The sequence below is a fragment of the Stegostoma tigrinum genome, chromosome 8, assembly GCF_030684315.1.
Source record: "Stegostoma tigrinum isolate sSteTig4 chromosome 8, sSteTig4.hap1, whole genome shotgun sequence".
Taxonomy (NCBI): domain Eukaryota; kingdom Metazoa; phylum Chordata; class Chondrichthyes; order Orectolobiformes; family Stegostomatidae; genus Stegostoma; species Stegostoma tigrinum.
This window is the reverse complement of record NC_081361.1, coordinates 95,991,968-96,005,572: the sequence shown is the minus strand read 5'-3', so window position 1 is coordinate 96,005,572 and position 13,605 is coordinate 95,991,968. Positions and strand designations below refer to the sequence as shown.

The following is a 13,605-nucleotide window of genomic DNA, read 5'->3' as shown; positions in this document are numbered from 1 at the left end:
GCAACACAGCGTGAAGCCGGAGGAAAACAGGTCAGGCAACATCAGAGGAGAAGGAAAGTTGACTTTTCAGGTTGGGACCCTTCTACAGAAAACAGCGCTTGGCAGAATAGATTCCCCCTCATTACACTGGCTCCCAACTTCCTCCTTATTTTGGTTTCACTTGAAATCTGCCATTTCTGAAGAAGGATCCTGACCCGAAATCCTGCTCCTCTGATGCCACCTGGTCTGCTGTGTTCCTCCGGCTCCACACTGTTGTCTCTGGCTCCAGCATCGGCAGTTCTTACTGTCTCATGGAGAATTACGCTTCGAGATAACACGGTGTGAAGCTGGATGAACACAGAAGGCCAAGCAGCATCAGAGGAGTAGGAACAGTTGACATTTTGGGTCAGGACCCTTCTTCAGAAATGGGGGAGGGGAAGGGGATTCTGAAATAAATAGGGAGACAGGGGGAGGCGAACAGAAGATGGATAAAGGAGAAGATAGGGTGAGAGGAGACAGACAGGTCAAAGAGGCAGGGTTAGAGCAAGTGAAGGCGAATGTATGTGGGGAGTTGGGGGGGGAGATAGGCCAGTCGGTGGTGGGGGGGTTGGCTGCGGGATGAGGTTAGTGGGTAGGGGATGGGGGTGGGGCTTGAGGTGGGAGGAATGGTTAGGGAGGCGGGTCTGGCTGGGCTGGTTTTGGCATGTGGTCGGGGAAGGGGAGATTTTGAAGCTTTTGAAGTCCGCATTGATACTCTTGGGCTGCAGGGTTCCCAAGCAAAATATGAGATGCTGTTCCTGCATCTTTCGGGTGGCGTCATTGTGGCACTGCAGGAGGCCCAGGATGGGCATGTCGTCCGAGGAGTTTGGCGGGGGGAATTGAAATGGTTCGCGACTGGGAGGTGTAGTTGTTGCGAACAGAGCGTAGGTGTTCCGAATTTCCTAACTCAGACTAGTCACGCTGAGTGTAAAGACGTAATGAGTGTAGAAGTGCGCTCGACCTGTGAGTTGAGGAAATATGCTTTCAGACAGGAAAAATAAGGCTCCAGTAAAATGATATTAAAGCCAATTGTTTCAACTCTTGTTTTACATATCAGTATACATTCTTTTCCCAATACTGTGTATCTCCAATGTGGCAGGATATCCTGACTCCGGACCATTTGCCAGTTCTTTGTTCAGATGTTGTGGATTTAGTAGTGTTGCTATTTATTAACTCAGGCACATCGCTCCTTTCTTGGCTGCTGGTTATATTTTAAGTCATTCCAGTAACCGCTAAGGAGCCAAATCAGTCCCATCTGAAATCCTGCCACCATGAAATGCAGACTGGGCAGAGGAATCTGGACTGAAAGGAATCTGGACTTCCGCTATGGAGTTTCCATCTGATTTGATTCAGTTTTGTAAAAGAAAAGTGGGTCTGCCCAATAAATGGCCCATCAGACTTGAACAGGTGGCAATCCCCTGGGCAGGGGCGGAAGCAGTGGACAAGGTGAGGAAAACTGGCAGATACAATGGCATTTTTTTAAAATTTAATTTTCAGTAGGATGCTGGCTTACTTGGTGACTAAGGAAATACACTGACACTTACAGACAGATGCGTGTGCCTTGCAGAGGTCAGATTTCAGATTATGCCAGTCCTGATCTGACCTCCAGAGCATACACTAACCCACTGCCATCCTCCCCTTCTCAGCTCATTTCTCTTCTTCCATCAGTGCCACGCTGTGTCGTGTTTCTCATGTGTCTTTCACTCTATCCACCACTTAGCAGAACAGGTTCCCCCTCGTTACATTGGCTCCCAACTTCTTTCTGATTTTGGTTTCACTCGAAATCTGCCTCAGAGTTAATCTGCCTTCACCCCGAGCAATCTTGGAGAAATGACAGCCTTAGATACATGGAAGCTGCCCAATCTTCGAGTCAACAATGTCAGTGAAATGAAAACTGATCTATTTCTGTGGCTCGTCAGTGTTTGGCTGCGTTTGGAATACTGTGAGCAGTTTTGGGCCCTGTATCTAAGAAAGGGATGTGCTAGCGTTGCAGCACGTTCAGAGAAAGTTCACAAGAATGATCCTCGGGATGAAGGCATTGTCGTGAGAGGAGTGGTTAAGGACTCCTGGTTCTGTACACAATGAAGTTTAGAAGCGTGAAGGAGGATCTGATTTAAATTTAGAGAATACAAAAGACACCTGAACAGAGTGAAGGTGGAGAACATATTTTCTTTAGTAGGAGACCAGGGCCCGAGGGCACAACCTCAGAATGAAGGGGTGACCCGTTCGAACTTAAATGAGGTGGAATTCCTTCAGCCAGAGGATGGTGAATTTGTGAAACTCAGTGTCACGGAGGGCTGTGGAAGCCAAGTCATCGAGTGTATCTGAGGCAGAGATAAGTTCTTGAACAGTGAGGGGATGAAGGGTTACAGGGAGAAGGCAGGAAAATGGAGTTGAGAAATATATAAGCCATCATCAAATGGCACAGCAGACTTGATGGGCATAATGGTCTAATCCTGCTCCTATATCTCATGGTTTTATAGCCTTATTTCTCCTTAATCTCCATCCAACAACATTCCATCATAGAAAGAATACACTGAGCCAGCCAGCTACATATTTGAGTTGAGATAGTCGGAACTGTAGATGCCGGAGAATCTGAGATAACATGGCATAGAGCTGGAGGAACACAGCACGTCAAGCAGCGTCAGAGGAGCAGGAAAGCTGACGTTTCGGGCCGAGACCCTCCTTCAGAAAATTTCTGCACTGTTGCTGACCGAGCCATTCCACTGTGCTCCAGCTTGAATAGACACACCCCTCAAACACTTTCACAGGCCTCTGTCTGACCTCATTCTTGTTGGTCTCTCTTCCTATCCCTCTCTCATGCATTAAAAACCTCCTCAAAGTTGTCACTTTCAGGCTTGTGGCAAACATCAATCCTGCTGCCTTCAATCATTCCCTGCAGCAAAATATCACATTTGTTCAAATCTCTGTCTGCACTCTCTTTATGACCATTTCGAACAGATGTCATCAACTGCCCAAACAGGAGCAACAGTTATTTTTCTGACTCCCCCTTTATTATAAACCTCTTAAAATCTCTGCTCCAGTCAGCAATGGTCCCAAATGTTTCATAGAATCTCTACTATGTGGAAGCAGGCCATTCACCCCTTCAGGTCCTCAGTGACCCTCCAAAGAGCATCCCAACCAGACCCTTACCCCCTACTCTATCCCCATGGCTTATCCACCTCACCTGCACACCCCTTCTGGCCAATCCAGCTAATCTGCATGTCTACCCCAGGGAAAGTTGTCTCCCCCACTCTATGTTGCACCTTGTTGTCAGGTGACAGTCAACGCGGCTACTGATGGGGAGTGAGAAAGCATCGGATCCCGATAGAGCAGATAGAGGCCATTTGGCCCATCAAGTTCTCACTGACCTCCAAAGGGCATCACACCGAGATCCACACCCCACCTGAACCCTGTAACCCTGCATTTACCATGTTAGCCTGCACATCCCGGAATGCTACGGGGCAATTGTAGCATAGAGTTGGATGTAGTTCTAATGGCTAAAGAAATCAAAAGTTTGGGGAGAAAACGGAACTAGGATATTGAGTTGAATGACCAGCTAAAGAAATCAAAAGTTTGGGGAGAAAACGGAACTAGGATATTGAGTTGAATGACCAGCTGTGATCATACTGAATGGCAGAACAGGCGTGAGGGGCTGACTGGCCTACTCCTGTTCCTATTTTCTAGGTACTATGGAGAATGACAACTCACTGTGTCGACAGATTGTCTATTTACATTGATTAATCCAGACAAACAGGAGGGCTATGTCAATATACAATACTTTTCTTTCATAACTGCTATAATAATAATGGAGATGATAAGATCACACCTTTCAAATCTGCGAGATTTAGAAATAAATTTACATTAAAAAAATCTCTCTTCAGAAGCAAGAGAGTTGAAATGAATGGTCAGGCATGAGAAGCTCTCGGGTCTTACCTTGGGCTGGATCGGGAGGTCCGAACTCCAGAGCGTACCTCAGGATGAAGTAGTTATTCCACACGTAGAGCATGTTGTCCCGTGGGTTGTAATCTACAGCCGCTACGTGCTGGTAGGGATTGGGAAATGGAATGTCAACGTACTCCTCTCGCCTCAGGTTGGTGTTGTATGTGTAGTCTATCGAGTTCTTGCCTGTCTCACTCTCGTTCTCCTCGTACACCGAGCGCACGACATACAGGACGCCGCAGATCATGAAGGCGTTGGAGGCTGACCTTTTGTCATACGAGGTGTACCAGGTGCCCTCGAAGCGCAGAGTGTAAGGGTTCAGCTGGCTGACCACCATCATGCCGTTGTTCTGCTCGGTGGCGTAGATGACCCACAGGCCATTCTCGTCCACCGCCAGGTCAATGTCCGACTTGCCGCCCCAGCGGTAGGGGGAGGTGTCGTGGTAGTTGGCGCTGGCGATGATGGCCTCCCCGCTTTTGATCCGAGTCCTTAAGTCATACTTGACAATGTTCCTCGTCCGCTCCTTGTTAAAGAAGACCGCCCCGTCATAGACCACAAACCCGGTGCCGTCGACGCGGTGGGGCAGCTTGTAAGTGGTCGTGTGGCGCCCAGAGACAAAGTCACTTAACGTGGCGTACTCCATCAGGGTGTCTGTGCGATATGGCGTCCAGGGCATGTAATAAATCTTGTCCCCAGCCTGCAGGGGGTCCTTACACCAGGCACCAGACTGCTGCTCAGCCTCAGTGACGTAGGCTGACTCCACAACCCCTTTCAGAGTCCCAGGGCAAACAAAAACTAACATGGAGGAGCGAGAAAGGAAACAAAACAGAACAGAAATCAATTGACATTTGGAACGCACAACAGATTGACAAACAACTGCTTAAATTTCTTTTCTTTGAATTCGGCACCTTGCATCTGAAAAAAATTGACCATTTTCCCAACACCAAAATATCGTAAATACATTTGTGCATTTTTCGGTTCAGTAGCAAAACTGGAGGGAAGGGAGAGTGACAGGAAACCACGGGGAGAGCAAGGTGATGGGAGAAATGAAGGGGATTGCTGGGGAGGTTAAAGGTGGCAGATAGAGGAGGGAGTAGTTGATGGGGAGGGCGAGGTGAGGCAAGGACGGTGAAGGGTTTACACCAGGAAACTGGAGCTGGAAAGCAGAGTAGACAGCAAGAAGATGACAGAAGCATTGCATGAGGTGAGCACTGCTAAACCAAAGGCATGCAATGGAGAAAGATCTGGAAGCCAGGCAGATGGTGCCGACTGACACAGGGAAGCATTTATGGGTGTGAGGAGGAGATTTCCACCAGTAGACCAGCAACGGCTCCCACCACCTTGTGACTGTGTCATCTGGCTACCTGAATGAGACACAACTTGACTCAACATCCTCTACATTGAGCGCCTGCTCCATTCCCATTTCCCTTGAAGAACCAGAAGATGCAAGGAGGTGCTGGGGGAAAGGGCGAGGAAGAGGAGTGGAGGGGAAGGAGTCAACATGAGGTTCAATAGAGTCTAACAACCATTAGCCACAAAAAAACCCCAAAAATCTGGCTTTGGGACTTTGCCATGTTATTTACCTTTTTGCTCCACTTCTATTTTAAGCATTGGAAGAGAGAATGAAACAAGAGTGCGAGAGAAAAAGAAGAGAGATTAACATGGTTTATCCATCATTGTCAGGTCCGCCATACTTCAACACAAATGTCGAGACAGGTGGTTTTAAACTGGCACAGCACCTGTTAAACCCAGCCACCAGCACCTGCATTCTCACAGCACACTGAGCTTAGGCAGACAGCTGTGGATGAGATTATGACATTAGACATATAATAGAAAATGTCTTGTGATGGCTTTGGTTTCAAAACTGGTAAAATCAACTAATTTTTGTGGCATCACTTTGCACGGCAAGAACTCCGTTAACTAGACAAACTCATAACAAATACCAATTCACTATGGCACCACTGATGGATGTATGTCCTCAATGTAATAGTCCCAACTTCCTTTTGTTAACAAACTCTTCAGCCTTAACAGCAATTGAAATCTAACCAATTTGGCTTCCCATTCAGCTAATTGACTAGCTTTGGATTAATTCATCAGGTATTCACTTCTTATTTGGAAAGGCTGGTGTAGCTAATAGCTTTCTTGTGGCAGTGCAATGCATTTCTCAAATCATGGGAGACAGAAATTAAGTCCAACTGAAAAAAAAGAGTCAAGTTAATGCAAGGTCACAGTATTGACAACATCTTCTTTTGTTTTTCTACAGGGCACGTTTAACGATTTCATGACTGAGGCTGGCTAGTATTTGCAATTCAAATGATAGAAGCCATGATGAAAGCTGTTCTCCTCCATGTCTTCTCCCACCGTGGATGAAAAGCAAGCTGGTGTTAACGGGGGTCAGGAACCTGCACTAAACAAAATCCATTGTTTTCAACGGACCAGAATACGTCAGGCATTTCGACAAAATGTCTCAGCTAGCAAGTTTGGGGTACAGCCAAAGACTTTGGAATCACTCAAATGTGTGCATCTCAATGGAAAAGCAGAAAAACTTAAAATGCATTTAAAACCGAAACATAATTTGAAAAGTTATTCTCGTCTTAATGGTGCCAGGTGGCAGTGAGTTACAGCTCCATGTGGCATCCCTGCACCCCTTCGCCACCGTACGCAGACACACCCTCTCTCTCTCCCACTCTCTCTCCCTCTTCCTCTCCCCCACACTGTCCCCACACCACCCCGCTCCCTCCGCCCCCCCACATGCGCACACACACATACTCTTTCTCCCACGTGCTCCCTCTCTCTCTCCGTCTCTCACTCACACATACACATACACACACACACACACACTCTCCCATGTGTGCTCTCTCTCTCTCTCACACACACACACACACACACTCACTCTCCCATGCGTGCTCTCTCTCTCTCACACACACACTCTCTCCCACATGCTCTCTCACACACACGCGTTCTCTCTCTCACATACACTCTCTCCCATGTGCTCTCTCTCACAGACACACACACACACACACACACACACACACTCTCCCATGCACGCTCTCTCTCACAGGCACACACACACACGTGCTCTCTCACCCACACACACACTCTCTCTCCCATGCGCTCCCTCTCTCACATACACACACACTCTCTCCCAAGCGCTTTCTCCCTCTCTCACACACACACACACACACACCACACACACACACACACACATCTTTATGGAGCAGAACTGAGCATCAGACAGTTACTGGAACACAAAAGCCATCATAGCCCAGTTCCATCCTGGACTTGCTTTAAGACATTGGATGTTTTGAGAGTGAAACTTGTAGCACTTTTACTTCAGAATTAACCAAGGCATTTTCCAGAGTCATAACCAAACAGACATGAACACTAAGCCAAAGGGGGTCACAATGAGCTGGGGAGGTGGGAATGTGGGCCTAGACAGTTGAAAACACCGAGGAGAGATTAATGCCTGTCTGTATCACGGTAGCCTGGGAGCAATGGGACCATGGCAGCATCACCATGGTAAGGTAGGAAAGGTCATACAAAGCCAGGTGCTGGAAAATGGCGTCAGATTAGTTTTGTTTTTACTGGTTGAGACTTGATGGGCTGAAGGGCCTCTTTTTTGTGAGGTAGATCTCTATTGCTCTTTGACATAATTTCAATTCAAACTTATGAGTTTCTAATCCGTACATTGCAGGGCTAGAGGGCCAGATGTCCCACCTTCCTGGTCGGTGGTACATGATTTACTGCAATGAGGGAGCTGAGAACAGCGAAAAAGACACCAGTGTCTCCAACCACTGAGGTGAGGCACTACGCCTCTGCATCCCTCTCCCTTCTCCTTTACAACACTCGTTCCTGAACCTAAGCTCTCCTTCATGACTCAGTGCCAGGCTTTGGCTGATGTCGTTCTTTTCCAGGAAGTATGCGTGGAATAGGATCAGGCGGAGGCCATTGAACCCCTCCGGCCTGTTCACAATTCCATTAGATAGAGACTGTGGCTTTAACTGCACGTTCCTGCTGACGCTCCTTAACCCTCAAATCCCTGATCAAGCAAATCTCAAAACACTGAGTCCATTCTATGACCCAGTCTCCACTGCTCAACCCCAAACAGAATCCTAAACATTAGTCACACTCTGAAAGATAAAGATTCCCCCTTGTCTCTCTCTTAAATGGCAGGCCCCGTTGTTTTAAAACTATACAAGTATTTCTGCTAGGACATGTGTTTCGTTAATGTGAATTGGCAATAATGCAATTGATGAATAGTAGACGCTGTTAGGATAATGTGAACTTCCTGCTGTACAGTATATTAATCTTGTGTTGTAATCTCCCTATAACGCGATTTTCCAAAGCGATTTTGTGTAGCGTGAGGTCACACAAGAGCACAGCTATCACGTTTTAGGAGATCTACCTGTACTCCTTTGTTCCAGCCTTCCCCTTTGACGGGAGCCGCTTGGGAGTGTTTAACCTTTGTCAAAGTTGCCATATAAATACAAGCTGTTGTTTTTAACATCCATGCAAGTTGCTGAATAGTGCCAGCTGAATGCAAGTAGGCAAACAGGTAACAAAAAGCAAGGATAATCCATGTAAAACAACACAATTTGCCAAGCTGCTTAAATCGTCATCATTTCAGACTGTTTACTTGAATATTTTGAAGCAAAATCCTATATCCAGTGGCATTTAAATGATTAACTGCCTCACTGAACCAAATGACACTTACATATACACCAGAGATTTGTGACAGATTATGCAAATCAATTCCCCAATTTTGAAAGCACAGACTACAACCACTTTCCTTTGTGCCCATTTCTGACACTTGAACAATGAAAGACAAGCACAAACAAATAGTCTGGTGATCTTTTCACTGTAATTGATGAAGGCGAGAGAAAAAGATGGGGCAGGGGTGAGTGAGTGAGGGTTTCAATCTACACATCAGGCAGATTTTTAAAATTTAATTCATGAGATATGGGCATCGCTGGCTGGTCCAATATTATAACCTACCCCTAAGGGTCCTTGAGAAGGTGCTGGTAAGCTTCCTTCTTATGCTGGGTCTCCGGATGACTATTCCAAAAATGGCGTCACCATCTCCTCAAAAAAATCAAGACTCATCACTCAGCAGGGCACAACTTCAGCAATGTTTATAAAATAAAGGGAAGACATGTTACCAGAAAGTGCTCAGAAGTTTCGCCCACTTCCAACAACTAGTTTGACATTAGTACTTTTAACGTCTGTAAAATAGGGCTTTCTAAAGTTGGGAAGGGTCAGGACACCGACTGGAGTCAAAAGCTGCTATTTTGTGCTCGTGACATCCACCCTGTTCATAGGTCTTCCCCACCCATTCTCAGCCAGTGGCTGCAATGATTTTCCACCCTTAAAGGGTAAGCAGGTCTTTACATCATATAAGGAAGGCTCTGGTCCACCTAAAAATCAAAGATCTATTATCATTTTGTATAATCTATTTCCCCACTTGAAACTGATTGTATCTAATGAGTATAGGGATGCATTTCATTTGGTATCACTTTGAAGGAGAAACCATCTGGTCTTGAGGCTTTGTTTAACCTGAAGGAGTAAGATTCCGAAAGCTTGTGTTTTCAAATAAACCTGTTGGACTGTAACCTGGTTTGATTTCTGACTTTACGTGAGCAAAATATTCCCTCCAAGGCAAAATGCATTTCAGATGTTTTTGTAAGTCCTATGTGCAGACGAATTAACCTCGGCTGCTGGCGTATGGAAGACAACTATTGCAGTGCTCCCAGGTAACTCAGGTACAGAGGCCAATGCTTTCACTCTCTTCAACATCTCCGACACACACAAACACAGAATCACAGGAGGCCATTTGGCCCAATGTGCCTGCATTGGCTCTTTAAATGGGCATTGCTACCTAATGCCAATCTCCTGCCTTTTCCCGCACCCCACCCTAGCTGTGCTCGGACACATTACTTTTATCTAAATTATCATCCAATGTCCTCCTGAACAACTCTTCTGTACCAGAATTAATTCTTCAGGGCTTTCATATCTGCACAGTTGATAAGGTCCACCTCACTGTAAAGTCCCTTTATTTCGAACAAGGCCAATCAGCAATTGGCTGCTCATGGTGGCTTCGGCCATCAAAGGCAGCTTCCAACCAGGCTGCCGGGTGTTTCAACGCCAAAGAGAGCATTTGGACTCCAGCCTTTACTGCAGCTAAAAGGCCAACAGAAATCAAGTCAGAGGCACTTCTGAGCTGAAAGGCAATACTTGGGCAATCAGAGAAAACAAGAGGTTGGCTGTAGGCTCCAAAAATCAATGCGGGAGGAAAGTTCACCCATAAAGTTTTCTAATGATCTCCTGCCAGCCGGCCTGCCATAGTAACTGTTGTAAGTTCACAGAATTCCTCCTGCTCTTCTTACTGACAGAAGGTCACTTGGAGCCCACTGAGTTCGCCCCTCCCCTTCCCCCCACCCCCCAACTCAGCGTTCTGTGCTTCGGCTCTCTAATTTAGCATCACTCTCTCGCTCGCTTGTTTCCATGTGCCTCCATTTGGAATAATTATCTCCTTCTCTTTCTAAAAGCCTCTTCTTCAGCAACTGATGATTGACAGGCCACAGATAAGGTGAATCAATGAAAAGCAAGCACACAGCTCAGCAGGCATGCCTTCGGCCTCCCTAGAAATTACAGTCAGTCAAACGGAGCTCATCAGCCGGAAGGGGATCTGTATATTTTGAAGAGGGCTCTCAAGTCATTGACAGCAGCAATGGCAATGATGGAGGATCTGCAATAAAACAACCATGGTACCAGTTTATAATTCTCAAAGCTGATACGCAGGTTGTGAGAGCTTTATTCCTCCTGCAACCCCTTCTCTGTTTTATGTCAGTTTCAGTACATCGACTTTCTGAGAATTCCTTCCAATGAACTGCGTGATCTTATTTTTCAGCTGGTAACAGAATCATATCTGTGCAGAATCATTGATAAAACCACCATGACCACTGGCAGAGCTTCAGGGCAAGGGAAAATCCAACAAAGAGCTGACTACACTTTCTCTGTGCCCCTAACATTACCCCAGCTCTTCCCAGCCTATTCTGAACCACTAATACATTGCAGTATAAGAATTGAGTCATGTGTTTTCAGGCTAATATTGGCCGGCGTAGCCTTAAGTAAAGGTTCTGTAGGCTGTTGAAATTTGCAGGAAGGCCACTAATTGAGTGAACTATTTGTGACACTACATAAGTAACTAAACAATCTTCAACAGTGGGATTGTAAGATGTGACTCTATTGATATACAGCCACATTCCTGCAGTTCCAGATTTACAGATGTCTGACTTATGAACACTTGTGCTGAAGAGCAAGGTCCATACAGAGGCAGATTAATATTAACTTCAAAGATCCAATCTGTGAATGTTTGCTTGTACTTACAAATGACAATTTTACATTGTATTGCATTCCAACTTGCTTACAAATCAGCTTACAAACATACTTAAGAATGGAATTCATTTGTAACACAGAGACTGCCTGTGTACTGACGCACATGTGGATTTGTGTACATTAGCATTGCAATCTGTTTCAAAGTGTAATTTTATATTGCTCATTTTGCTCATACGATAGATCTACACATTTATACATCCTCATGATTATTTCAAAATTGCAAGCCAGGAGATAATCATGAAGGATGTAATTTAGTCTAGTACAGTCTATCACAACAATTACTGGCTGTGCAAAATATTATGCAGCAACATTTGCAATAACATAGCATTACATCCAGAGAACCATATTAGACACTAGAATGTACATTTCTCTGATGACAGAGCTTGTGAGAAGGGTTGAACATTCAGTACCTTCACATTCTCCGTTTTTGTGCAAAATAAATCTGGAATCACAAATGCAGATTTTTTAATGCATACTACTGCACAACATTCACTTTTGAAAACTGCTTGTGATGGGAGGCTGGAGACTGTAAGGTTGAATGTCTGTCTAAAGTGCTTGCTATATACATTAGCCCTGAAACAACTTGCTATGATATGTTTTCCCATCGAGGTTGTCATGAAATTAGCATCACTGACCACTGTAGCACCAGGAAGAGTCCTTGCATGGTGTGGTGAGAAACAGGGGCGTTTTCTCAACCAGCCTCTTGCCAGGAACCTGTTTGTAGGTGGAACAGTCTCATTGGCCAATTAAGGGATTTTGGAGAAGGGATGAAACCTCTCCTGCCACATCACTTGTCCAAGACCTTGCTCTATCTTCAGCGATAATTGGAACTGCAAATGCAGGAGAATCCAATATAACAAGGTGTGGAGCTGGATGAACACAGCAGGCCAAGCAGAATCTTAGGAGCAGGAAAGCTGATGTTTCAGGCCTAGACCCTTCAGGGAGATACTTATGGAATAGTCTGGACTCTGGACGGTCAAAACAAATGGGAAAGAATATCCAGGTAATTTCTAAAGGTCTGCTCCCAGCACCAAGACTCTTTATTGGAAGCAAACAAGGATATTGCCAGGGAACAATGAATGGTCGGAGAATAGAGTCCCTTATTAAATAATGAACTCCCCCACATTCCACACAACCTATGAAGAAGTGATTTCCAGTTCCAAGGCGTGTGTTGGAACAGCTCGGAGCTCATTTTCTTTCTCTGCATGCATTCCATTCCCCGCCAAGATGCAATTGAAATATGACGGTCCTGGCAATGGGGCATTTTCCCATTTCAGGTACAAGCTCTCCCAGCATTTATACTGCATTTTGTCATCAGGAGGGAAAAACTTTTACATTTATATGTGTCTTTTATGGCTTCAGTATGTCCTGAAGCACTTTACAGCCAATGATGTGGTTATGATGTGGAAAACACTGCCTGATAAGGTAGAGGGAGCAGATTCAATCCACAGAGGCTTTCAGAAGAAAATAATTGGCAGCCACTGAAGGTTTTATTTTCACAATTAACGTACTTGGACTGGTGAATGCAACTGAATGTCCTTTAGGAACACTTCAGAGAACCGTTCGTCACAGAACGAGACCACTCAATCCATTACGCCTGGGCTGGCTCATTGAAACAGCTCTCCAATTTGGTCCACTTCCCTGGTGACCTACACATGTTTCCCTTGTAAAATAAGAGATAACAAAGTGTGGGGCTGGATGAACTCAGCAGGCCAAGCAGCATTTTAGGAGCACAAAAGCTGATGTTTCGGGCCCCACACTTTGTTATCTTGGATTCTCCAGCATCTGCAGTTCCCATTATCTGTGATCACATGTTTCCCTTGTGATTACTTTTCACAAGACTTTGATAGTGGGCGTCACTTGCAAGCGTAGCCTGCATTGTGCATCCTTAATTTCTCCCATCAGTAGTTAAGGATCAACCACATCACTGTGGGTCTGGAGTCATATGTAGGCCAGACCAGGTAAAGTTGGCAGATTTCCTTCCCTAAAGTTACTAGCGAATCAGATGGATTTTTTTTACAATCATCAATGATATTTTCATGGTCACCATTTATTGCGGTTAGCTTTGTATTCCAGATTTATTAATTGACTTTAAATTCCACCAGCTGCCGTGGTGAGATTCGAACCCATGACCCCAAAACATTACTTCTGGATTATTGCGCAGACACATTACAGCTACAACGCCATCTCTCCAATCAAATTCCACTTTGAAAGTTATGACAGAATTTGCTTCCACTGCTGTTGGATACA

General features: G+C 45.4%; 1 protein-coding gene across 18 annotated transcripts in view; it reads right to left on the bottom strand.

The window, feature by feature from the left end:
* Positions 1–13,605, bottom strand: part of adgrl2a (adhesion G protein-coupled receptor L2a) — a 470,025-nt gene that overhangs the window by 132,845 nt on the left and 323,575 nt on the right. For all 18 annotated transcript variants that reach the window (XM_059648145.1, XM_048538964.2, XM_059648147.1 and 15 more), the window contains exon 5: positions 3,955–4,755. In XM_059648145.1, coding sequence (XP_059504128.1) covers positions 3,955–4,755 — 801 coding nt within the window. The remainder of the gene's footprint in view (positions 1–3,954; positions 4,756–13,605) is intronic.